Here is a 26,000-nt window from a genome sequence, read left to right as displayed (position 1 = left end):
AATCACGCCAATCTACCCCGGACTTGTTGCGGCTAGGCGAAGGTGGGAAGGTGTCACCACGGAACGTTGCCGAGACGGTAGCATCGGGTGGAGGAGCGCCCTGCAGGACCGACGATTGAGGCGCTATATTAATTCTTGGGGCGACGGTTCACGACGATTCACTGCGCTTTTCGGTGCGGGTTGCATGCGAGAGGTAAGAGGGACGGACGTGGTTGCTACTTAAGCTTTTCGCCACCACAGCTGAGGTACTTCAACGGTCGATCGATTCCTAATAAGAGGTGCATACAAGTTCGGACACGCGACACGATCAATCGATACCATGGAGCTACGGATTCGCGAGACAGAAAGTCCAGCACCGCAAACGCCTATCCCGCCGCTGCTGAACCTCCCTTCGGAACTACTCCATCATGTGCTCAGCTACCTCACCCTATCAGACCTCCTCACCGTGGGCATGGTCAGCAAAGTCCTGCGCACCCACACATTCCAAGACACGCTCTGGCAGGCCTTCGTAGAAGCCGAGGTGCCCAACGTCACGAAACCAGCGCGCCTCACCTGGCGAGAACTATACCAAGAACACCACCCATACTGGTTCATCGCGCGGCGCAAGATCTGGTTCGCCGACACAGCCCACACCGGCAAACTGCTCGTCGCGCGCTACGACCACCGACTCAACGCAATCGAAGCCTACGCCCTCGTCGCCGAACGACGATCACCTGTAGCTCTATCCTGGGACCAGCACCCCGAAGCTATAATCCACACCTTCAGCCCCAACGTGCGCCTCGACCTCAACGCGCCCATTGTGCGTCTGAACCGCGACGCCTACGAAGAAGCCATCGGAAACATCGGATACCGCCTCCAGAAAGAAATCCGCATGTCCCTCTACCGCGACCGCCAACAGCAAGCCGCATCCCTCTTCTCCCAACTCATGCTCACCCGCCCCTGGCCCCAGGCCATAACAACAGACGCAACGCCCGTCTGGCCGCCCCTCACCCTCCCCAGCGCAGACCGCACGCGAAACGACCACTCCCCATCCGGTTACCGCCAACCCGGCCAAAAACCCGCCACGCTCTCCCAGCTCTCAGACTCCACATTCCGGATTCGGCGCTGGATGGAGTTCTCAACCCGCGTCCTCGGCATGGGCATGCGCATCGGCGAGGACGTAACGACGTGGGCCACCCTACCAGAATCGTGCTACACGCCCACGCCCCAGAAACCATGGCAGGGCATCTGGTGCGGCGATTACGCGGGCCACGGCTGCGAGTTCCTGGCTATCATGCAGCCGGATGAGCGGGATGCGAAGCCGCTGCCTGAACGTGCGCTGTGGGCTATGCGGGCGAGAGAGCGGGAGGAGAGTGTGAGTAGTGAGGGGAGTTGGACGACGGCGCCGACGGATGCGGCGGGTTCTTCTGCTGACGAGGAGGAGTCTGTTGATGGGGGTGTTGAAATGGAGAGCGCGGATGATCTTGAGGATAGCGTTGCTACTTTACAGTCTGCTTACCACAATTACATTTCCACCTCAGGGGAGACATCAAACGACAGTAAGCATAGGTCGGACGAAGACGAATCGGTATACAAAGGCCGCATCGAAGCCGTCAAGCTCACCGGCGACCCAAACATTCCCCGCGGCGAATACACATTCATAGCACCGGATATTGGCCCCCATGGTCTTATTCGCGTTGCGAAGGAGGAGATTTTCAAGGGCGCGAGGATCGTGAGGAGTGTGGGACATATTGCTGCGACGGGGTTTAGAGATGGTATGTTTGTCCTTTTCTTTTTTCCTTTGGTGGTTAATGAAGGGGTTGTGGCGGATGGATGATGGGAGGGGGTGGGGAGACTGTTGCTGGGGGAAGTGAGAAGATGGATGCTAACGTCGAACAGATAACTACATGACAAGCCAGCTTATTCTCATCAGCCATGATCGGCTGGCGCAGTATTGGGAGACGTTTGGGCACGTGAGCTTTTATCAGAGGGTGGATGTTGATGCTTTTACGAGGGTGTGAGGGGAGTGTTTCGTGTTGACGCGCGGGTACGGAAGTTGGTAGGTAATGGAGTGTATTGACCATTAACTCATGCTTCACTCACCATTCCTTCCGAAACTTCGGTGTCAACGATGCACGATATTGTTTCTCGGTACCCTGAACCAAATGCGCACTCGCCTTGATGCCACGCCTAGAGTGACAGCGCCCGCCGCATGGCAGATCGCGCTTTGCTGGTTAAGGGCTAGTGCCGCAATCCCTGCTCCCGTGCGGCTTCGGAACGTCATCGCTCATCACCAAATTTTGGGGCAGCGCGTGTGATCAATACTGACGAACATTACGAAGATCCCACGCAGCACTTCAGGCGTTACTCACTCGTATAGAAAACCTATTCTTTACTCGGATTTGATCTCCAATCCAGACTTGACACATTAGTTAGCCTTCCCAAGCAAACATGGCGACGCACGAGCAGTACATACTGCACGTCACGGCGGGCGCAACCTACGACACGTCGAAACACGAAGATGTCCTGGTCAACAGCGAAAAGCCCGTCGACATATCCTCCGACTTGATCGACGCGCGCGTACACATGCGCATCAAAGACTACCGCGGTACGCCTCACACCTGGACCCCTCCATCATGCTGCCCCTCCAACGCTCCAGCTACTAACAAAGCCCAGGCCTACCAGAAGGCTCACCAAAGACTTCACCCTACTTCTCCACACCCCAACATCCCTACGATCGCTACTCGATATCCTTCTCCTTCACACCCAAACAAGACATAGCGGGCGACAAGCTCGTCTTCGGAAACGACTTCGATCACCCTATTCGCGACCGGTTACCGCCGCTGTTCGACAAAGCGTTCGGGGTAGTCAAGTGGTGGATCGACCCGGGGCTAGACGGCGATGTCTACGCAGACGAGCCGTATCTCTATGGCGCGCTTCTTTCCTCGATAAACGTCCTGCGCATTGGTAGCAAGAAGGACACGGATAAGCCGGCCAAGGCTGACTTGGAGGGTGAGGCACAAACAGAAGGAGATGTAGAAGTGCCTGGCTCGGACGGCGAGGCTGTAGTCTACGAAGAAGGCGCAGATGGCGACGGCGTGGAAGTCAGGAAGAGCAAACACGTACCCGACAGAGCCAGCGCAAGACAAAAGTTCTTCCTCACGGAGCAGAACAGGAAGGACTTTATGTTTGAGGCTGGGAGGGAATATAAGTGCGATTTCTTCAACCCGTATCTCGACTTCAACGAGTTTGCGCTGAAGATCGGGTATGGATTGCCTGTTATAAGTATGATTGGGCACTGGGACGGACAGCCGTTGCGGTAAGTCACACTTCCCCCCTTCCTATATCCCCGTCGTCATCATCACTACAACTACCCCCACTACTTACTACTTACTACTCACGAATTTCTTTGGACCTCGAGATACGGAGCTGACTTGATTGCAATCACTAATCAGACCGCACACCCTTAGATATGTGCTCAAGAACCGGGAAACCAACCAGGAGCTCTTTGTTGTGGTCATAGAACTACTGCCCACTGAGCAAGCGAAGAAAGAGGGTGCGGAGGATCCGAAGGAGAAGTTTGAGGAGGTTCATGGTGGCGGTGGGAAGAAGGAGGATGGGAATAGTGACCTTGATTAGGGGATCGGGTCTTGGTATCCGCAGTTTGTTTGGTGATGGTTATGGGGATGGGGGATTGGTGGGAATTGGGGGAATTGAGGGCATCAGCATGGCGTTTGGGGAGTAGGGGTTATGTGGGATGTGGGATGGAATGGAAAGGGCGGGGGGTATTGTTAGGGATGATATGGAATCGCGCTCGGTATGAGCAGCAAATGCAGCAGTCAATGTAACTTTGACACCAATTTCCATGCTGCATGCATGGCAATCTCCGTTCTCCCCCGCGGGGACATAACGTGGGCGCCGGTAAAAGAAAGCTCGGACCTCCGAACTTCGGCGGCAGCTGCAGCAACACCAAAAATTCCATCGCGAAGCTGTCACTCCCGTATCACATCCCCAACATGGCCGCACGCACTTTGAGGATAGGTAAGACGATCAATTGCATTCAAATATACCGATTACATCTCAAGCTACGATCATCGACTAACACACCCCGCAGGCCTCATCCCCGGCGACGGCATCGGCCGCGAAGTCATCCCCGCCGGCCGCCGCATCCTCGAAGCGCTGCCCTCGTCCTTCGGCCTCAAGTTCTCCTTCTCGCACCATGAAGCCGGCTGGGAAACCTTCCAAAAGACTGGGGCCGCCCTCCCCGACGACACCGTCTCGGCTCTGAAATCCGACTGCGATGGCGCCCTCTTCGGAGCCGTCAGCTCGCCCACTGTGCAAACCAAGGGTTATTCGAGTCCGATTGTTGCGTTGAGGAAGAAGATGAAGCTTTACGCTAATGTAAGGCCTGTTAAGAGTGTTAGGGGAGCGGCAAGGGATGTGGATTTGGTGATTGTGCGTGAGAACACCGAGGATCTCTACGTCAAAGAAGAAAAGACGTACACCGCGCCCGACGGCTCCAAAATCGCCGAAGCAATCAAGCGCATTTCCGAAACCGCCTCGTTCAACATCTCCGAAATGGCCGGCGACATTGCCCTCCGCCGGCAACGCGTTCGCGACGCCGGCGCTACGTCCATCCACTCCTCCCCTCTCGTCACCATCACACACAAGAGCAACGTGCTATCGCAAACCGACGGCCTCTTCCGCGAGACCGCCCGCCGCGCGCTGCAGAACAGGAAATACGGCGGCGTAAACGTGGAAGAACAAATCGTCGACTCCATGGTGTACAAGCTCTTCCGCCAACCCCAAGACTACGACGTCATCGTCGCACCCAACCTCTACGGCGACATCCTCTCCGACGGCGCCGCCGCCCTCGTCGGCTCCCTGGGTCTCGTCCCCTCCGCGAACGTGGGTAAAGACTTTGTCATCGGTGAGCCGTGCCATGGGTCTGCGCCTGATATCGAGGGCCAGGGTATTGCGAACCCCATTGCGACGATTAGGAGCACGGCACTCATGTTGGAATTTATCGGTGAGGAGGAGGCGGCGGCGAGGATTTACAAGGCTGTGGATGCGAATCTTGAGGAGGCGAGGTTGTTGAGTCCGGATATGGGGGGTAAGGCGAAGACGGAGGAGATTATTGAGGATATCTGCAAGCGTTTGTAGATGCACGGTACGAGAGCAAGGGTTTGAAGTGACATGATGGACGGACATGCTTGGGGTCGGAGTAACGCTGTAGTGCTCTTGGATGAGCCCACAAATCACCAGGGTTGACCCAAGAGCGCTACAGCGTTACTCCGATCTTGTAGTACCCGCCGGTAAGCTTGATGTCCTTCGTCGCCAATCATATTTTTCAATACATCTCGTCCGATCATCTAAGCCGGTTATCTGCCCTGGGATTATACCTTCTTCAACGAACTTGTTGCATTCTGCTCACATTACAGCTCGCAATCGTTGGAATAAAAACCTCTGGTAACAGACTGACGTGAAACGAGCTCCGGGAGAAAAGCGCAAAGGGCAACAGCTCCGCATGCTACGACTACTAGGTTCGTGCTGTACTGCCCGTCACACAGTTCACCTTGAACAAGACCATAACACATCCACAGGGAATTCCGCAAGTCTCCCATACCCCTTACTTTCTTTGATTATAAGTTTGTTAACTAACTACACGAAGTCTCTGAAGATTTGTATTGTCCCCACCTGATTCAAATTCACGAAACAACAGGCCTTCCGCCCGCCTGCGCTTCTTTGAGTATAATAGTGCCTGCTTACTAACTATAGACCGATAAATGGTACGGAGCCATAATCGCCCCGTCTGCAACGCGTGGTGCATCTCGCGTTGGCGGATGTTGTGAGGATGGCGGCCGAAGAAGCGTCGACGGACGCGTACGTTGGTGAAGAAAGCGATCTTCTCCATACCCACCCACAAGTAATGCGACAATCCGCAATACCTAGGTAGAAGATATGTCGCCTACTATGGCCTTCCTGAATATAGTGACGCTTCGGCATGGTATTGCGAGGTGCTGAAGGCCTGCATCGTTCGAATCGCCATGCGCGCCCACCGCGCCGATGCATCAGTAGGAATATTGAGAGTTGAGCAGCCGGAGAGCGACCCAATCAAAGCCAGATAGTAAGGTGTCTGTTGACCATGTTTGCTTCTGCGCGCGGCTGTGATGATGATGATGTCTACGCCACAGCACTGCCCCCACCTACTCGATGCAGTCAGCTGTCATGCGCCTCGAAGTTGCTGCCTAAAAGCTTCCGAAGACCACAGCCTCTTCAGAAAAGGAGAGCTTGCACTTCTTTCAATTTTCGCATGGTGCCTGTTGTCACACCTAGTGTCGCTGCCATCTCATGGTACTGCGCCAACCCAAAGGCGACGTACAGACGAGTCAAATACCCCCTCGCGATCGATACAACTATGCGCGTGAGCACACATATGAATTAGAGGTGTCACAATCCCTGAAACCTCAGCAACTACTTCTACTCGCGATCCCTGTCCACTTCATCTCGTCATGGAAACTCCTTCGTACCAATATCAGCCGTTACAACACAGCGACTCTGTTCGAATCCTCATTCTACATCCCAGTCCAGACGAGTTGGACCCAATCGAATGCACGATATGCCACGAGAGGCTTTCCGGCGTATCACTCGATTACCAAGCTGTGTCTTATACCTGGGGAAATAGTGGCCTGACACATGTGATCCATTGCAACGACGCCAAACTGAAGCTGTCAGTTGGAAAAAGCTGCCACGCTGCGCTCCGTCGCTTGCGGCTCCCGGAAGAACATCGCGCACTCTGGATCGATGCTGTTTGCATCAACCAGAAGGATCTCTCGGAGCGGGGCCATCAAGTTCGCATGATGAAGGATGTCTATGACTTCGCATCCGGTGTCGTGGTTATGCTCAACGATGTGGTTCCAGAATGTCGCCTTTTACTGGACGAACTAGCAGAAGCGGAAAGAATTCTGGACGAACTAGCAAAAGCGGGAAGGACGCTGGACTTATCACGCGCAAATCCTGTACGGAATCGGCCCAGCTCAGTTATCGTGCGGCAGCTAGAAACCTTGTTCGAAGATCCGTGGTTCAAAAGAACCTGGGTTCTCCAGGAAGTTCACGACAAGGACCTAGTAACAATAATGTATGGCTCCGCCACCATACCCTTCGATGCTCTAAGGACGCTTTACTTTGGCTACGATGGCACCAAGGTGACGCGTTCTCCTTGGTCTCTCCCTCTGAGACTTATGTCGGATGGCCTACAAGAGTACACCACACCACAGTTTAATCTGTGGAATCTACTCTTCTGGAGTAGAGAGTGTCTGGCGACCGACCCTAGAGACAAAGTGTTTGCCTTGAAATCCCTAGTCGGCCCTGGACAGGAGGATTTGGATCTTCTAATAGACTATGTTACGAGTGTCGGAGAATGCTTCAAACGAGTTGCAGAATTCCTTTTACCAGTGTTAGGTCTTCGCCTACTCACCGCCACTCGTCATCCACATGGATTGGACATGGCCTCGTGGATACCAGACTGGTCTCAAACTCTCCCTCTTCAATTTGGTTCCTTTTACGTGGAAACTTTCGAAACCGAAGGCCTAGGCGATTGGTTCTCGCCCACGAACATTGAGAACCAAGAGCGCGCCCTGATATCGTACACGTACAACGAATGTCTCGTTGATCCTATACTACACGTAATTGGATGTCAATACGCGCGGATTGTTGAGTGTAGTCGGGTCTTGCAATTTGTTGACATTGATGACGTGGACACGCAAATGCTTCGAATATACAACAAATTCGACGATCTCAGGCGATATCTGAATGAAGAAAGCAAAATAGACAGTAGTGAGACAAACGGCCACTTCAGTGGAAAGATTTTTGATGGTAAGATCTATGGACGCATAAAAATACCTAGCATTAATCAAACTATAGCAATGTCCCTAATGGATGGCCTTTCTCTCGATTACAACTTGAGACGCTTGGCTGGTACATTTGATCGTACTCTTGTAAGTAATTGCCTTACCGACCACGGCAAATTTTTGACACCCCATCAGTATGTTAAAACTACAATCTTACCTCAATACGAACATTCGCAATTATATGAATCTCTCCAAGAGTGCAGTATTGCTTTGATGCAAGACGGTGGGCTTGTAATCGTGCCCGGGGCTGCACAAGATGGCGATGTAGTCTGCATAATTGCAGGTGCCATTGCACCTTGCCTTCTTAGACAGCGTCGAGATGGATCTTGGATGCTCGTTAGCGGTGACTGCCACATATTTGGGGATACACGCAGCACCCTAGCTGTGTCAGATGCATACGTCGACTCGCACCGGAGTCAAGCGGAAACGTTCGTCTTGCGATGACAGAAGTGACAATCGGGCAGTGTAGCATTCTTGCGCACGGAAGAATTTGAGCACAATACAGTCATGATACTCTGAGCTAGTTCAAGCGCATCACGAGCCCGCATCGACTCTGTCCCTCCTCATAACCGAGCAATCCATCCACGCACGTCCCTCTCCACTACCACCCTCCCTATCTCAATCAAACCCCACAGCCCTCAACCCCTTCCCTACACCCCTTCACAACCTGCTCAACAATGCTACTCCCCACAACACCATCCTGCCAACAAAACCCCACACTCAACCCCCCATCCGCCCCCGTAACAACACTCGTCGTAACCGCCGCGCCAAACGCAACGGCACTACGACTAAACACCATCCTACCTATCCGCCAGTACGCGGGATCATCGTCGCCACACCGAAGCAAATCAGCGGAGGGATCGTGAAAGCGGCCCAAATTCGATATCTCGAATGCAGCATCGCGGGTCGTGCCAAGGAGCGATGTAAACACCGCAGCGACATCCGGAATGAGTTTGAAAGGCGCGATGGACGTGTATGCTTCGCCGGTTGGCGAGGCGTTGGCGAGATACCTCTTGATCTCGTTCGACGTAAATTGCGCAGCTCGCAGTCCGCTCATCGTGCTTTCTCCATCACCACCGCCTTCCCCACACTGCTCACGCCTGACCTGCACTTTCATCGCATCGATAAAACTCCCCATCGCCACATCCGCCTCCGTCGCAGGCAGATCCAGCCACGGTCGCAGATTAATCGGTATAATACCCGTCAGCGCTTCCACGGTATCTGGCAAAGCAGAGAAGAGAGCGCCTGCTAGCACGGCGGTGAGACTGGATGTCACTGTTACGCCGTTGTCCTTGCATTTTTTTGCGAAGGCTGCGGTGGTTGCGGGGGCGAAGTAGAGTGTTTTGTAATGCGTCGACAGGGGAGTGTGGATAGGTTTTCCGAACCATTCTTTTAGCGAGGAGCTGCTGTCTGCGCGGTGGGAGCGGGGAGTAGGGTTGATCGGGAGAGGGTGGAGGTGCTCTAGGGGTGAGAGAAGTTGGATGTTGGGGTCAACGGGTATGCATGTGTAGTTGTGGGTGTCGAGAGAGGGGAGAGAGATAGCGGTGTTCAGACCCTGCAGAAAGGATGTGTGGAAGATCGAACCTGTCGCGCCGTCGCCGAGACTATGGTGGAAGATGAACGACGCGGTGAAGCTGAGTTCCGTTCCAGCATCTCGCAGTATAACCAGACGCCAGAAGGGTACATCCCCATAATCAGATTTAAAATCGATATTATGCTGACCCTCAAGAATCCCATCCAACTCCCCATCCTCTTCCCCACGCGTAGCACCCCCTACACGTGTCTTCCAAAACACGCAGTTCGTCAGATCGATGACCTCTAATCTCGCAAAGTACGCCTCCGGTGTCGCTTCGTTTATGGGGATGGCGGATAGGATAGGATGCTCTTTTACGACATCCGCCATTGCCGCATACACCACGCTTTGTAGATCAGGTGGTTGGGTAGTATTAGTATTGGATAGGGTGTAGTGGGCGGACATGCCGACATTCTTGAAGAAGCCGAGGGCGTGGGATACTGCGGAGAGCTGTTCGGATTTGCCTGTGGGGCGGTGAGTTGGTGTGAAGGATATGGGCTAGAATGGGAGTTTGCGTACCTAGTGGTCGCAGCATGGGAAGCCGTTGCGTTTTGGGGTTTTGGTCTGGTATGTTACGTGTCATTATGCGGATAGTTGCTGTGGTCGTGTGAAGAATATGATGCGTTCGACGAGTAAAGAAGTTCACGATAGAGCTTCCAATGCATTGTGGAATGAGGTGATATGTGTCTGATAACCCGGGTGGTATACGCAAGTAGTCTAGGTTGTCGGAACGGATACAACGAATAACGCGGCATAGCCGAGCAATACCAAGCCAACCAGCTGTTGCACTAACGTCTGTGGATACTTCGAGTCTAGTCTTTTTTGTTCTTGGCTATATGAGCAATTTATTAATAGCCATTCGATCCTTCGGTGGTCACTGTAGCGCTTTGAGGTTGGTGGATGACAATATGTTCGAGGCTAGGCTGGATACGCCACAAGTCCCAAGTCGCTGTTTAACCCAAGAAAGACATTGAGGCATTGGTGAAAAGGCTGACAGCAGACTACGGGTATTTGACAGTGAGCTCACGAAAGTGATCATGCTATCAAGGACACAGTTTCGAAAGGGGTAGACTTTGCATGTTGGTGGCCACGACGGTGTGCCAGCAATGCTGATCACGATGAATTAGCTGTGAGGCACAAGTAGAGATGCGGGTAGTAGGGAAGGCCAGCTGCCTGGATCGCAAGCAATGAACATGTTAGCGTACGTTCATAACGATATTTCGAACGGACGCAAGAACGAAGAATCTCGACCTGGACACGTACGCAACACCACGGCAAGCATAGCACTTCATGCCGTGCTGCCGTCATCACCCAACGGCAGCATAAGCCTCCTCAGCCAAGCCCTCTTCGCCGCGATCGCAGCCCCCACAACCGACACCTTCGGATTCTCAACAGCATCAAACAAGTGCGTCCCACCGGGCCAGACATGCAGCTCACACGAGGAACCACACCGCCACATATTCATAGCATACATGACTGCAGGATCGCGGAAGACCTCGCATTCAGCCGCATCGATGTAAGTCTGAGGTAAGTTGGACAGGTCGGTAGCGCGGGATGGGGCCTGATATGCGGTGACTGTGTTGGTGCCACGCTGACCAGCAAGGGCGTGGTTCCAGGCCGCGCGGTTCGTGGCGCCGTTCCAGGGCACGCCGTACTCGAATTGGTGGTCTGAGACGCTGTCGCAGCGGTCGTCGAGCATGGGCGACAACAGCATTTGCGCTTTGATCGGGACGGCTGGGGTTGCCTTGTCGCGCGCCATGAGACAGGTTGCTGCAGCGAGAGGCGCACCGCCTGAGGACCCACAGATCACGATCGCGGCTGGATCGATGCCTAGGCGCGCGGCGTTGGACGAGAGCCAGACGAGACCGTCATAGCAGTCTTCGGCGCCGCCTGGTGCAGGCGTTTCGGGTGCGAGCCGGTATTCAATCGAGGCGATGACGCATGGGATGTCTTGGACGAGATCGACTAGTTGCGCAACAGCGCTGAAGCGATCGCCTGAGATCATGCCGCCACCGTGTATGTAATACAGGACTGGTAATGCATTGGGCGAGGCCTTCGGGGCGAAGACTGACAAGGCGATGCTGTGGCCGCACGAGCCGGGTACGGCATGGTCCGTATGCGTCAGATGCGGGTTCGCGGCGAGGATTGGTTCGGGACTGCCACCAACATCGAAGCCGCGGAGGAAGGCTACATCCAACTCTTCCGGTAAAAGCGCAGAGTCGATCAAAGGTGCTAGACCAGGATCGATGGACGGTCGCGGGAGGGTGATGCGCGGATCTAGCTGCGCAGCCTGCGAATACGGATATGGGTATGGTGTTGAATCGTGTGTCATGTTGGCCGGTGAGAACGCGATAGCGAGCCGCGACGCATCATGGCCTCGCATGTGTACATGTACTGGACGTTTGCGGCGGGCGTAGAGGCGCCATGCTGACAGTAAGCGGGGATGCAGACACGACCCGCGAACCAGGGTGAGGTTGGTGAAGCCGTCTGCGAGCACGGACCCTGTCCAACGGCCCGCTCCACTGCAAGCGGTCTGAGGGCATATTACCCGCTGCTGTGGGCTTGGTTCCGACGCCGTCATCCCACGCACCAGGCCTTCAACACATGTCGCCCACGAGTGCGCAGCCGAGTCTAGTCCTTGCCATGAGGCACCCTGCCGGATCAGCCACCTAGCTGCACGAGATAAGCGCCTTCTCAAACAAGCGCATACTGCCGTGAGCGCGTTTTCGAATGAGCGAATTTCGCATGAGCACGTTTTGGCTATCAGCTGCTCTTATTAGCAAGTCTAGCGACGCATCTTTTGCCGCTAGAAATGTCATGTAGAAGTCCGACACACGACTGAGCTCCTTCTTAACCTCCTAGGGAGATATACTCCGTAGCCAAGATATGGACCCCGCCCACAGTAATCCGGCTAGCGAAAAGACGATGGAGAAGAGGGTATCAACTTGTATCGGTGGATAACCGGGAGCTTTGCGATGAGCGCGGAGACATGGGCGGCATGTTGGAGGCACGGGTAGGTACGGTCGGAAGACTACGAAGAAGAGAATGCGCTTCTGGCTCAAACTAGAGCCTGGTCTCGCGTCGGGATGATCGTAAGACTGCTGTTGCTGTCAGCTTTGAGACTCCCACAATACGGCGATGCTTACTCGGTTCTCTTAGCCTTCAGATGTAGCTCGTATTGAGCCGTTCTCTTTCCACTTCTCCACCGGGAGGCGGTGGCTGGACAAAGCTATATCGCAACATCGCGTAAGCTAGGGATGGTTGGCGTTGACGCCGCTCTAATCCGCCTGAAGTCAAGGATTTGCGATGGCGATTGTGATGTTTGCAATTGCGTGGAACCTTGCACTAAGATTGGCGGATGAGGAGCATCGTTGAGATGATGTTGAGAGCATTGGTAATGTTGGTGTCAGCGTGTTCCTAGACGGCAACACACGATTGGGCGACATGCTGCTCGTAGCCGGTTAGCATATATCGCATCGTCAACTGTTAGTTGTGATCAAAGCGTGAGTATAGGCTGTACTGAGCCTGCGTCCGCCTGGTGGCGGCGTGGATGCAGTAGAGGAGATGCTTGGCGATGAAGCGCGACGCGACAGATGAGAGGGTTTCGCGCTCGGACTGCCGCTAGAGAACACGTGACGCTTGGCACCCCTTGTCAAACCTCACCGCGGCAGGCGTCGCCAACATGCCCTCACACACCAACCGACCTGCATCCTCGACCATCACGCGTCCTAGCCCCCATCCGGGTTATCGATCGCCGGATCGGGCTCGTCTTCAGTCAGAATGACTATACTCCAGCGACACAGCTTGGCCGGACCAAACATGCACACTAATCGTAAACCCTCCACCTCCACCTGGTCTCGTGAAGCCCAATTGCATCAATGGCAGGAGCATCTCATAATGCCAGCGCTGAGAATGATCGCCATGACTCGCACGATGCGCTGACTGTATGCTGCCTGGGAACAAGCGACCCGGTGAACGTCCGCTCGCCTCGAACAACCTCATATTACCTCAGCCGCCCCTGCAATGCCGGAGCTCGGACTGTATTTGCGTGCCGTTCCCGACACTACACTGTCATCGTGGCTTCCGTCAGCCTTCGTCTGGCCTGAAGGCTCGTGTGGCAATCCTGCATCTTACCTGCATACACAACACAACTCTGACCATTTCATTTTAGGGTCCTTATATGAGCGACTTCAGAACCTGAGGACAGGCTTTACTCACCTTCACAGAACACAAGTGTTTTGATGTCTCACTGACTATGGTGGACATGACCATACGCCTCAACGGCTTGACTGGCAACAGCCCCAACGGCCTTGGTATCTCGCTTCAAACCACAAACCCGCCAGTTGCTGGATCGTCTTCGGACGTAATACTTACATCGACCAAGATCCTGGATATCATCTACGAACATGCTCTCAACAAGTTCGACGATTCCAAAGAACGCTTAGCGGCAGGAACGGCGAACTTCCTGGCCGTAATCGACCGATTCGTCCTGGCGGGTGAACGCGTCGAAGCATGTTTGCCGGCCTTTCCCTTCAAGTCGGCCAACAAGGTTTACAAAGTGCTTGGTTCCCTTCCCGACAAGGCTGAAGAGTTAGCGCTTCAACGCCTGAACCACATGTGCGCAAGGATCAAGGATGTCTACAAGCCCGGAGCCAGAGTCACCATCATATCTGATGGCATCACCTACAACGGTATGTGTATGTATGATGGTTACGGATGTTCTCTACTAATGCATAAAACAAGACTTGTTATCGATATCTGACCGTGAGACATGGATCTATGGCGAGGCTCTGCGGCAGATGGCAGTGGAGAAGAAGTTCACCCACGTTGCCTTCTCTCGCTTGAAGGACATACTTGACCTTCCGCTCCCGGACAAGCTGCGAGAGATCACCTACGTCGCCAATTGTACCAACTTCAGGCGACTGCTTTTGAACAAGCATGGAAGGCCGGATATCGATATCGACAAAGAGATCAGGGAGAATGCGGATACGAGACTGACTTATCTCGGCTACCGCAAGTTTCTCGAGTCGGATCTGAAGCACATCTTCGCGCTTGGAGAGAACCGCGGCAGCAACCAATACAAGAGGGACGTCAAGTATCTAGCCAAGCAGATGCTTTTCAGAGGATACGTAAGTTTCAAGAACCTTCTCCTTACGTGGCTGAGCTACCGGACACTGACATCAGGTGCAGGCTTATGCGGGAGCAGTCAAAGCAGCCTTCCCAAACCACCTGAGATTGTCGATACACGAATCGATAGGCGACCACAAGATCTCCATAAGTCTTCTCAACACCAAAACGGGCTACACCACACCCTGGCATTGTAGCGTAGCCATGCTAGCCGATGGGGAATGGGTCAGCGCACCCAAGGGCGAGTTCGAGAAGGACCAGCGTCTCGAGCTGATATACGAGGACGGACGGCCAAGCTACTTCAAGGAGAGGAAACCGCTACGAGCCGATATGCCGTGGATCAACGAAGCAAACACCAGCTATCTGCAAGCTCGCAGCCTGTTTAACGGCACGAAGAGCGGATACTCATCCCCAAGTGCGATGTCGATGGCCAGTGGCGCTTCGACACCACCCACCTCATTCGCACAATCACCACCGCGATCCCCACCACGTTCTTCACCGAACATGAAGACCTCGGATTCATCGTATACGGACGCCATTGGAGGAGAGCCTGACTATGGCCACCGTCTCATACCTCAAATCATGGACCAAGTCGCGAGAAATCACCCCAACCGTGTTGTCTTTTCCATCGCAAAGCCTTCTGGTGCAGGTCTAACATACCGAGATATATCAGCGCATGCGTTTGCGAAAGCCGTAGACAAGACTGCTTGGTGGCTCCACGCACAGATCGGCGAGTCGACATCTGTGCGACCAGTAGGCTATATCGGGCCACACGACCTCCGGCATGTCCTCCTTACATATGCGTGTGTCAAAGTGGGCTACGCCGCCCTCAACCTTTCGCCCAAGAACAGTGTTGAAGGCGCACTGGCCGTGCTCGAAGCAACCGACTGCGAAATCTGGGCCAAAGCAGGCGAAGTGCCGGCAGTACCTCTGGTAAAGAACTTCCTGGAAAGGCGTTCGATGAAGTTGTTGGAGCTACCACTTTTAGACGAGCTCCTGGATACAGAAGACACCAAGCCGTTTCCATACACCAAAACCTTCCAAAACTCGGCTTCAGATCCCTTCTGCTATCTTCACACATCGGGCTCGACAGGTGTGCCAAAACCTATTCCATGGTCTCACAGCTTGGTCGGAACGATGGATGCGATTCGCCTACTTCCACCTGTCGACGGCGATGAGGGGTTGGTACCATGGACTTCGGACTGGAAGGAAGGAGACCGGATCTACTCTTCCTTTCCTATGTGTCACGGCGCTGGCATCATCATGAACATCCTGATGCCAATATTCTTCGGTCTACAGGTTGTCATGGGGCCAACAAACGTTATACCCAACATGTCGCTGGTCGAGAACCTTGCCGATAGTGCGAAGATCGACATTTGGAGTATGGTACCATCACTTGTCGATGAGCTTGGAGACACACCTGATGTGTTGGCCAAGCTCCAGCGATCTAAATTCATCTGCGCATCGGGTGGCCCGGTCAGCCCGATTAGTGCCGGCAAAGTCAACGACGTCATCAGAGTGCTCAATTTGACGGGCACGACGGAGGGTCTCTTCATCGGCAACCTCTTTGTTGACAGGGAGGATTGGTTCTGGTTCGCCTTCCATCCCTACTCCGGATTCGAGTTCAAGGAAGTGGAGCCGGGTGTCTATGAGCATTGGGTTCACCGCAACGAACATTCATCCTTGTTCCAAGGCATCTTCCACACATTCCCGGAGAAGACCTCAATCAACTTCAAAGATCTCTACAAGCAACACCCCACCAAACCCAATCTTTGGGCATTCACAGGGCGCAACGATGATCTTATCGTTCTATCCAACGGATACAAGATCCTGCCTTTGGAGTTCGAAGCACTAGTTGGCACTCACTCTGCGATCGATGGTTGCCTTGTTGTTGGCAGCCACAAGCGTCAGGCAGGCCTTCTCATTGAACTGAAGGATGCTTTGACCAAGAGCGACGAACTCATGGACAGCATATGGGCCAAGATCGAGACAAGCATGTCCTCAGCCCGACACACAGTCAACTTGACACGCGACCACGTCATCTTCGCGCAACCAGACAAACCCTTCGTTCGGACAGATAAAGGGACTGTCAAGAGGAAAGCAACAATGGCGCTTTATGACGACTACATCGAGCGGTTCTACAGTTTCCAGAGTGAAGAGAGGTCTTTCATCGTTGACAGTACCTCCACATCAACGTTGCAGCAGTCAGTCCGAGAGATACTCGCATCCTCTCTTCCAGCCACCTCCAATGCCACTCCAGACGATGACCTGTTCGCCCTCGGTCTAGATTCTTTGGGAGTGTCTGCAGCCGTTAGTGCCATCCGAACAGCTATCATAGGCCTGGACAAACTTGCACCCCGTCATCTCTACGCCAATCCAACCCTAGCCAAGTTCACCGCCGCTCTCGAACCATTGATCGCTGGAGCAAAGAATGGTGCCAGATCAGGTGACGATCAAGAATCGAAACTGCAGCGCATGATCGCTCAGCGAAGAGCGTGGCAGTCCTTCCGGCTGAATCCCTTCGACTACGTCAATCCGAATCACTACATGGGCCTGGTGTTTTACTTTCCGCTACAGGCAGACGCGTCGTTCGAAGAGACGTTTGCAAACATGCAAGCCGGACTCAATCGGACTTTTGAACTCATACCAGCCCTTGGTGGAAAGATGATTCGCTCTTCCAAAGACGAGATTGCACATGCAAACGGCGATCTCACCGTTGCCGTGCCACCCTTTGGGCAACCCACTCGCGACCGGTTAGTGTACAAGGACCTATCAAATGTGCTGCCGACTTTCGAGACCCTACGAGAAGGCGGTTTCGTCCCATCAGCCTTCAAGGACGAGTTGGTACTGCGACAAGATACCTTCCCACAACTACCCGCCGATATCCTTGTTGCGCAAGCCAACTTCATCAAAGGCGGTTGCATCCTCGCCATTGACCTCAACCACTGCTGCCTGGATGGTGTAGGTGCTATCATTGCTATCAAAGCGTGGGCCGAGAATTGCAGGTACCTGCAAGGGGACTCATCAGCAACATGTGCGTGGTATGATGCGGAGAGCTTCAACCACAGCCTTCCCGAAGTACTGCATGAGTTGGAAGGACATGCGCGCTCGGTAGATGAGATCGACCCTGATGTCTGGGGCTTACTTCCATTTGTTCCCACGGACGACGTCCTTGCGAAACATGCTGCCAGGCCAGCGGGACCTCTTGGCCGACCGCCACGCTACCCGCTGCACTCGATATGGCCTTTGCCGGCTGCAGAGAGAAAAATGGACACTACTCTCTTTTTGATCCCACCCGAGAAGGTCGAGTTACTCAAAGCGGACGTCACAAGCGATCCGGCTGCGAACGGTGTCAGTACGTCTATCAGCGATATGGTACAAGCCTTCTTCTGGCGCTCGGCATTGCGGGCTCGCTACGCTGTAGCCAAGGCCAATGGCCAACAGTTTAGCCCTGACGACTGCTCCATTCTCGAGTTGCCAACGGACGGACGACCCTACTTCTCCTCCCTCTTACCAGACTCATACATGGGCAGTCTACTCACGCTCAACCGGACAAGCATGCCAGTAGAAGAACTCTGCGCCTCCACAACGAGCATTGCAAGTATCGCGCAGATGCTGCGTGCTTCTGCAGCGCGCATGACGCCAGCACTGATCCACGATGCTTTTACCCTCTTGCAGTCACTGCCAGATCACAGCAGGTTCTCCACAGCCAACATGGGTCTTGACCACATGCATGCCATGATCTCCAACATGATACTTTTCCAGATGAACGAGATCAGCTTCGGTGATGTCTACTTCGCCAACCGAGGTTCGCCAGAGACGATGAGACCCCAGCTAGAGCGTGGAAGCGGGCGATTCAGGTTCTTAGTAGTGTTCCCACTGAAGGCAGATGGTGGCGTGGAGTTGGTATTGGGCACGTTCCCCGAGGAGCGGGATATGCTTGCACGTGATGAGGAGTTCACTAGATATGCGCAACTGGTTGATGTCGCTGCTTGTTGAGCTAGGTAAGGCTAGGCGCTTTGACGTGATTGCGGGGGGGTATGATAGCTACTGCGCGTATAATTTGACTCTTGACTCTTTTCGGACGTGTGCAGTATTACCTTGGAATGCACCATTAACGCGTGAAAGATGCAACCGCACTCACCGCCCAGCACCATAACAAGAACAGGCAGGTTCGTGAGACAACTCTCCACGGCCATGATGTAGCCCCCAAACGCATGTCAGCCGTGCATCTTGAGCCCCCACGCTTGCGCACCAGCAAGGTTCAGGGTTTCGGGCCATAACGATCGCAAATATGCTCTTCGCCCAGCCGCTTGTACCCCATGCATGTCATGCTCGTGTTATGCCGTCGACTCGGTGAGGATGACAAGTCAGCTTAGCGCAAGAAAGCATGGCTTTCTAACCTGCATGGTTTTCACGACTATCGGCCGCTGAGCTTTGAGTGTAGTCAGCCGCAAAGTCGTATCTACGCGGTCAATTTTACTCCCGTCGATACACTCACCCGACTCTTCGAAGTCCGCAGCTCTGCGACATGCATTCCCCCCGCGCGTCGATCGAAGAGCCTCTCCTCTCTCCATCCTCTTCGACATCTACATTTGCCGAGCCTACAAAATCCAGCATCGACGACACCCACCACACCCATCTTGAAGACCCACCAGCCAATCATGACCCCTCTTCCACCACAGCCCAACCAGGCGTCCTCGCCATCGAAGCCACAACACGCGCCTGGACAAAGCACTCCCTCACAACAGCCTACATAATGATCTACCTCATCTACTTCGTCGAAACACTACTCGCCGGCACAACAGCAGCGCTCGTACCATACGTCACATCCGCTTTCTCCATGCACTCTCTCACGCCCACCGTTAGCATACTGAGTAACGTCGTCGGCGGAGTCACCAACCTGACGATCGCGAAGATCATCGATGTCTTCGGGCGGCCGCATGGCTTCATCCTTTGCGTGATTCTCGGTACGATAGGATTACTTTTGATGACGGTATGCGAGGGCGTGGGGACGTATGCTGCGGCTATGATATTTCATACTGTGGGCAATAATGGCGTGCAGTATATCTTGTCGGTGTTCATCGCTGATACGACGAAGCTGGAGAACAGGGCGCTGATGCAAGCGTTCATGAACTCGACTGGCCTCATCACAGGATGGGTAGCTGGGCCGTTGGCGCAGAGATATCTGAATGGCCTAGGATGGCGGTGGGCGTTTGGTATGTTCAGTGTACTTGTTCCGCTTGTCACGCTGCCGCTTTTTGGTCTGTTGGTGTGAAATTATCGGAAGGCGAAGAGTATGGGACTCGTACGCGAGCGCAAGAGCGGTCGTAGTGCTGCGCAGTCAGTGTTGTACTACAGCCGCGAGTTCGATGCGGTCGGCTTGTGCTTAGTGTCGGTGGGCGTTACCCTTTTTTTGCTGCCATTCAACCTTCACACGTTGGCGGGCAACGGTTGGGCATCGCCAATGGTGGTCGGCATGTTCGTGGTGGGCATTGGTCTTCTCATTGCATTCGCATTCTGGGAGCAGAATCGTGCGACAATTCCCCTCCTTCCATACAGCTTACTCATGGATCGAACAGTATTCGGCGCATGTCTCCTGTGTACCTGTCTCTTCGGCAGCTATGCCGTTTGGAACAGCTACTTCGGCTCATACCTGCAAGTCGTGCAAGGTCTCAGCGTAGAGGAAGCGAGCTACGTCGCACAAGCCTATACCGTGGTCAGCGTGGTATTCGCGGTCCTGGCCGGCTACATCATTCATCGCACTGGCCGCTTCAAGACCGTATCGCTTGTCATTGGTATCCCGCTCAGCATGCTGGGTCAGGGTCTCATGGTCCTTTTCCTCGCTCCGGGGAACACCGGGTATATCATCGTGTGCTTCCTCTTCATCTCCATTTCACAAGGCGTCCTCGTCGTTACGGATGAGATCGCTATCCTAGCCGCAGGGTCACACGAACATGTTGCGGCGATGCTCGCTCTCGTTAGCATCTTCGGCAACATAGGCGGGGCCATCGGTCTGACTATCGCCGCCTCAATCTGGTCGGACGTGCTTCCAAGTCGATTTCGGCAACATCTGCCTACAGAGGAGATGCCTGATCTTCACAAGATCTTTGGGGATCTGGCGAAGCAGTTGTCTTATCCGATCGGCTCGCCCACGCGCATCGCTATCCAGCATGCATATGAAAACGCGATGTCTCGGCTTCTGATCGTGAGTACGTGTATCTGGGTCCTTGGTGCTGTTGGAGTGTTGATGTGGCGGAACATTAATGTGAAGGAAATTCAACAGAGCAAGGGCCACGTTTGGTAATGCGGACGGTTGGCAGAGCTATGGAGACGTGTGAGGAATGATAGTAGATATAAATGAAACCTGATATCGAGTTCGTGTTACGTGGTGTTAGGAATTGACGGCGTGTGCGCGTGAAGACCGGAGCAACAAAGACCGTTCATCTGACATTCGGGAATAGATACTCCGTGGTAAGGCGTTTCGGGGCGTAGAACCGCCACGCGGGGCTTTGAGCAGCTGCGTCGCAGCCGTCCGCAACGCGACGCTTCACGAAGGTTTGTGGCTGTTGAATGGAATCGCGCTTCACCTGAAAGCGACATATACCTCTCACTGACTGCCGAAGTAGACCACGCCTGACATCCGCAAGAGAGAAGTCATGCAACACGCCCGACAGCCCCCGCAGCCGGCGCCGGACGCACAAACCTTCCAGACGTTCTATTGCACTGAAGTTCAGTCCTCCTCACTACGAAGCGAAGACCGTACTTGCTCGCTTTGCGTCACGCGATATGGCGACCCTAGTCCTGACGAGCAAGGAACACCTGAACGTCCTGTTCAAATTCACTTCGGTGACTGTCACCACGTCTTCAGTCATCGTTGCTTGCGCAAACTATCCGAAGGTCGTAATGCGTGGAGCAACAAGTGTCCACTCTGCCGCACCCATTGGTTCAACACCATTCGAGATATCCCGGCAAGTGTTCTTCTGGAGATCATACTTGCAATGCAGGAGCCAACTAGAGAGAACGCCGAAGCAGCCTGGCCCACAAGACCATTCGAGGATCCGTATAGCTTTGTTGAAGACACCCTCTCTGCAGAAATACCTGAAATCAGCCGTATCGCAGCTTCCGGGACTGTTCGCACGGATCGTGTGCATTTCACTTATTATCCAAGGGAGTCAGTACCATCTCCATGGCCGGAGCGTCGGCGAAGGTTGGGTATAGCGGTGAGAGATACGATTGCGCGATTGCGTGGCAGAAGAGACGGGGATGGCCGTAGCAGCCGAGTGGACACGCCGCAAGCTGCAAGGCCCGAAGGCGCTGAAGGAAATGTAAGGCTTGGAGGTTCTCTAAGACCAGTGACGGTAGCAAGAGCAGGAAGACTCGCAAGGATGCTAGGATCCCCGAGACAGACAATAACGGTGGGACCTGGCAGCCTTGCGGTGGAGGCTAACAACACGCCTGTTCGGGCGGCGAGTGCTCGGTCTGACAGCTTCAGCAGCTCGAGTAGCTCTAGTTCCTCTACTACATCTCGCAGCGAGGAGAATGTCTTTTTGAGTGGTTTGCGGCGGAGTAGACAGCGTATTGGAACCCGGGGGACTGTTAGGGACTTGTGGACGGTCGTCCAATTGCTCGAGCAGGCCGATCGCATAGCCGTCACTACTTGTGAGCGTTGCGGACGGGCTAGATCCCATAATGTGAGACCGGGCTGTTGCCGGCGGTAAAGTCGTGTAGTGATACTGAATGGAGTCAATTGAAGCACGCATTTCTGAATGTCCCGCGATGAACATGTGGAACGTGTGATGCCAATCCGATAGCTCCAAGCACAGCAGCGACTTCAGAGGCGCGACGTGAAGCCCAAAATCAAGTATAAATTCTCTTCGCATGGACATCGTTTTGCACTTCCTTACCATTACTTACCGGCGTGCGCACTTGTAGAAACGCTTATCAAACCCAACATGCCCAGTCAACGAGCTGAACGACGCATCCGCGAGTGCTTATCACATTTGATACCCGTGCCACTATATGATGTACCAGAACGCGATCGGATATGTACACTGTGCTACGAGGCCTTTCCCCCGCTAGAGGAAGGTGGCGACTACCCAGTACGCGTACGCTCCACTCACGCCAACTCGACTTGCCGGCATGTGTTCGGCAGAATGTGCATCGAGGAGCATCTAAGCAGCGGTAGAGGATATAGCAAGAGATGCCCAATGTGTCGCGAGAGTTGGTTTGGCGATGATGAGGGCGATGCACTCGGAGACGTCGATGAAGAGTCGGAGGAGTCTGCGGTAGCGAGAGCGCATCGACAGAGGAGTCGCTTTCGTGCGCCTGGGGCGACGCCGGAGGACCGGCGAATGGAGCTTATCTTTGGGTTGGAAAATACGAGTGAGCAGGAGCGTCAGCGGTTCTTCGCATCCCTGGGTCAACGACTACCTGCAATGCCTCAAGCAGCTCTCGAACAGACCATTCAGGCGATTGCTGACGACGAGGAAAGATTGCGCCTAGCCCACCGCGCAGCGCACACAGGTGCTGACATGTCGCAAGGCGTGCGTCGTGGCAGCGCAGAAGAAGAGGACGAGGAGATGGAACGGCGATTAATGCAGGCGGAGCTGCGACACGCCAGGCAGGCGGTTGATGCGGGCCTACAACTCGCCGCGGCGGTTAGGGCGAACAGGGTATCACGTGAGGATAATGAGCGGTTGTCGCAACGAATGTCTCAGCGGAGAGGAGGTACAGCGCCAACATCGCGACACAGCGGCGTATCGCCTAGGCGCGATGATGGCGCGACTTTACCAAGTGCGGGCCGCATGATGCGAACGATGGGATTCTTGGAGCAGCTTCATCGAACGGAAGAGGTGATGACCGACAGTTCAGACATAGCGGAGAGGATGGATGAGGTTGAGCGAGCTGTGGACGCTTTGTGGACGGGTGTTGACGATGATAGGCGGCGGCGAGGGAACATTCGGTTCGTGCGTCGCGACTCCTGAGTGACTCCTGAACTGTGGGTATACCGTGTCTTAGGTAGATCAATGCATGCATCTACGACGTTTCGTTTCCATGATGTGAAGATAGAGTGGGTGTGTTTTGGCGGCGATGCTCTCGGGATCCGCCCGGAGATTGTGATTATCTCCGACGTCGCGCTAGTCGCGTCTGATTCTGCAACCACCAATTGCGCCGACGCGACCATCGTCAAACGCGTTCAGAAGCGCGCAAGCTCTGCAACGTCGCCTATATCTTCCAGCCGTAATACCCAGGCTGACAGTTCAGAACACCATGTCGCGCTCACAAGCTAATGATGACTTCAAAGGCGCCACCGATCGCTTTTTGGCGTGGTTCAAGGCTGGCGGCGGTGTCTTCCGCGACGACCTGCTTGAAATTCAAGATTTGAGAGACAAGGACGCGGGCCGAGGAATCAGTACGCCTTCCAAACCCCAGCAATACGTGGAATCATGAGCACTGATAGTGCATAGTTGCAAAGCAAGATATACCCCAGGATACGACGCTATTCACCATTCCCAGAGATCTGATCATTAGCGTGGAGACTTCCGAACTTCCTGGTAAACTGCCCGAAGTCTTCGACGCGTTTGTCGGTGGTGATGGCGACGATGAGAAAGAGCCGCTCGACTCATGGACGTCCCTCATACTGGTCATGATGTACGAGCATCTACAGGGCGATGCATCACGCTGGAAGCCATATTTGGACGTACTACCACGGACGTTCGATACACCCATCTTCTGGTCCGAAGGAGAACTGAAGGAGCTTGAGGGAACTTGCCTTTCAGTCGACAAGATTGGAAAGCAGCAGAGTGATGACATGTTGAGATCGCGCGTTGTTCCTGTCGTCGAGGAAAACCCCAAGGTCTTCTATCCGGAAGGGGCTTCAAAGTTGAGTAGTCAAGAACTTCTGGATCTTGCGCACCGCATGGGCAGCACGATAATGTCTTACGCTTTCGACCTGGATAACAAAGACGAGGAGTCCGACATTGAAGAAGACGGATGGGTCGAAGATCGTGACGGCACTACTCCTCTTGGAATGGTACCCATGGCAGACATACTCAATGCGAATGCCGATTTCAACGTGAGTCATATGCCAGTGTAGACGCAGACTTCAGTGGGCTAACAGACCCCGACAGGCACATGTCAATCATGGCGACAGTCTCGAAGTTACGTCGCTTCGATCAACTCTGCCAGCTGGGTCGGAGGTCCTTAACTACTACGGTCCATTGCCAACGTCTGAGCTACTCCGCCGCTATGGCTACGTAACACCTGAACATGCCCGTTACGATGTAGCGGAGCTATCTTGGAGTCTCGTTCGCGCAGCGCTCGTTGAACAGCTCACAGTGTCGGAAGAGGTCGTTAGTAAGGTCGAGGTACGATAATGTCTGTCATATTCCCGACGGACGCATGAGCTGACAGTGATCCAGGCAAAGCTTGAAGAGAACGAAGAGTTGGAAGAGTACTTCATCATCGAGCGCGACTCCGGCGACCCAGATTCGGAAGGGCAGCTCACGTATTCGGCTCAGCTGCGCGAAGTCTGTCCTGAGCTGGAAGAGCAAGTAAAGGCTGTGTTCAAGAGCATCAAGAAGCAGAAGCCAGAGCTCTTCTCGGATAAACGGAAGCGCGTTGACGACTACCAAGTGATCGTCTCAAAGGCTCTGACTGCAAAGCTTGGGATGTATCCGACGACCATAGAAGAAGACGAGACGCTTCTCAAAGGTGACGACCTGGCTAAGCGCCATCGCATGGCGATCACAGTCAGACTCGGTGAGAAGAGGCTGCTTCACGAATCTCTGGCACTTCTGCAGCGGGACGACGCGGATGATGTTGCGACCCAGGTCGGGAAGAAGACGAAGCAGAAGGCGTAATGTGCGCATCAAATCGGGAGAAGGCGGTACCCATTTCGCATTCGCGCCATATACAAACACACGAATCGAACTCCTCATACATTGTCGCATCCCGATCAATTGCGCGCTAAAGATCCTGTTCTTGCATGCTGTTGCCTCGCAGAACAAACATCCATTCACAGCGTCGCATGCCATGCAACGCGTTTGTTACTGAATTTTGGCTCGCGAAGACACTCGCCACGCGCGTATGCTGCGACCGCGACATCACACCGTAAGTCCCCACTTGCAATACACAATCTTCAATGGCAACTGTTCTCACAACATCCAAGTGACGCTGCGTCGGAGTGTTCACGATGCCAGTGCTGTGATTAACCGTGGTAAGGCTCAGATGGCGTTGCGCATTACACGCAAGCAGCTTTGGGGTCTTAGACTTCACGCGATACCGTCACTTCAGCCCACCATTAAATTTTGTCCCAGTCACAAAAAAATCGCATCATCCACTCACTCGCGCCACGTCTAATCGCGTCGATGTTGACCATGTTAATCGTCACATCGACAACGCGCGTG

The 26,000-nt window shown here is 54.0% G+C and overlaps 9 protein-coding genes across 9 annotated transcripts; 7 read left to right on the top strand and 2 right to left on the bottom strand.

Moving 5' to 3' along the window:
* Positions 1-319: 319 nt before the first annotated feature.
* On the top strand, positions 320-2,000 carry J4E86_010956 (uncharacterized protein; the record flags this gene model as incomplete). Its single annotated transcript, XM_051451450.1, has 2 exons — positions 320-1,754; positions 1,879-2,000. 2 exons carry the CDS (start codon positions 320-322, stop codon positions 1,998-2,000), a joined length of 1,557 nt encoding a protein of 518 aa, XP_051297319.1.
* A 430-nt stretch (positions 2,001-2,430) lies between these two features.
* J4E86_010955 (uncharacterized protein) lies at positions 2,431-3,618 on the top strand (the record flags this gene model as incomplete). The annotated part of the gene is made up of 3 exons (XM_051451449.1): positions 2,431-2,587; positions 2,656-3,298; positions 3,450-3,618. The coding sequence occupies 3 exons, from the start codon at positions 2,431-2,433 to the stop codon at positions 3,616-3,618; spliced, it is 969 nt and encodes a 322-aa protein (XP_051297318.1).
* Positions 3,619-3,995: 377 nt separating this feature from the next.
* On the top strand, positions 3,996-5,142 carry LYS12 (homoisocitrate dehydrogenase; the record flags this gene model as incomplete). Its single annotated transcript, XM_051451448.1, has 2 exons — positions 3,996-4,020; positions 4,094-5,142. 2 exons carry the CDS (start codon positions 3,996-3,998, stop codon positions 5,140-5,142), a joined length of 1,074 nt encoding a protein of 357 aa, XP_051297317.1.
* A 3,369-nt stretch (positions 5,143-8,511) lies between these two features.
* On the bottom strand, positions 8,512-9,792 carry J4E86_010953 (uncharacterized protein; the record flags this gene model as incomplete). The annotated part of the gene is made up of 1 exon (XM_051451447.1): positions 8,512-9,792. The coding sequence occupies one exon, from the start codon at positions 9,790-9,792 to the stop codon at positions 8,512-8,514; it is 1,281 nt and encodes a 426-aa protein (XP_051297316.1).
* Positions 9,793-10,750: 958 nt separating this feature from the next.
* J4E86_010952 (uncharacterized protein) lies at positions 10,751-11,794 on the bottom strand (the record flags this gene model as incomplete). The annotated part of the gene is made up of 1 exon (XM_051451446.1): positions 10,751-11,794. The coding sequence occupies one exon, from the start codon at positions 11,792-11,794 to the stop codon at positions 10,751-10,753; it is 1,044 nt and encodes a 347-aa protein (XP_051297315.1).
* Positions 11,795-13,717: 1,923 nt separating this feature from the next.
* On the top strand, positions 13,718-18,588 carry J4E86_010951 (putative NRPS-like protein biosynthetic cluster; the record flags this gene model as incomplete). Its single annotated transcript, XM_051451445.1, has 3 exons — positions 13,718-14,153; positions 14,206-14,591; positions 14,653-18,588. The coding sequence occupies 3 exons, from the start codon at positions 13,718-13,720 to the stop codon at positions 18,586-18,588; spliced, it is 4,758 nt and encodes a 1,585-aa protein (XP_051297314.1).
* A 532-nt stretch (positions 18,589-19,120) lies between these two features.
* J4E86_010950 (uncharacterized protein) lies at positions 19,121-19,867 on the top strand (the record flags this gene model as incomplete). Its single annotated transcript, XM_051451444.1, has 1 exon — positions 19,121-19,867. One exon carries the CDS (start codon positions 19,121-19,123, stop codon positions 19,865-19,867), a length of 747 nt encoding a protein of 248 aa, XP_051297313.1.
* Positions 19,868-20,056: 189 nt separating this feature from the next.
* On the top strand, positions 20,057-20,896 carry J4E86_010949 (uncharacterized protein; the record flags this gene model as incomplete). Its single annotated transcript, XM_051451443.1, has 1 exon — positions 20,057-20,896. The coding sequence occupies one exon, from the start codon at positions 20,057-20,059 to the stop codon at positions 20,894-20,896; it is 840 nt and encodes a 279-aa protein (XP_051297312.1).
* Positions 20,897-23,862: 2,966 nt separating this feature from the next.
* J4E86_010948 (uncharacterized protein) lies at positions 23,863-25,454 on the top strand (the record flags this gene model as incomplete). Its single annotated transcript, XM_051451442.1, has 4 exons — positions 23,863-24,004; positions 24,060-24,667; positions 24,723-24,959; positions 25,014-25,454. 4 exons carry the CDS (start codon positions 23,863-23,865, stop codon positions 25,452-25,454), a joined length of 1,428 nt encoding a protein of 475 aa, XP_051297311.1.
* Between the last annotated feature and the right edge of the window lie 546 nt (positions 25,455-26,000).

This window comes from Alternaria arbusti (genome assembly GCF_024043155.1).
Source record: "Alternaria arbusti strain BMP 1465 chromosome Unknown scaffold_28, whole genome shotgun sequence".
NCBI classification, from domain to species: domain Eukaryota; kingdom Fungi; phylum Ascomycota; class Dothideomycetes; order Pleosporales; family Pleosporaceae; genus Alternaria; species Alternaria arbusti.
This window is presented reverse-complemented; position numbering and strand designations above follow the sequence as displayed.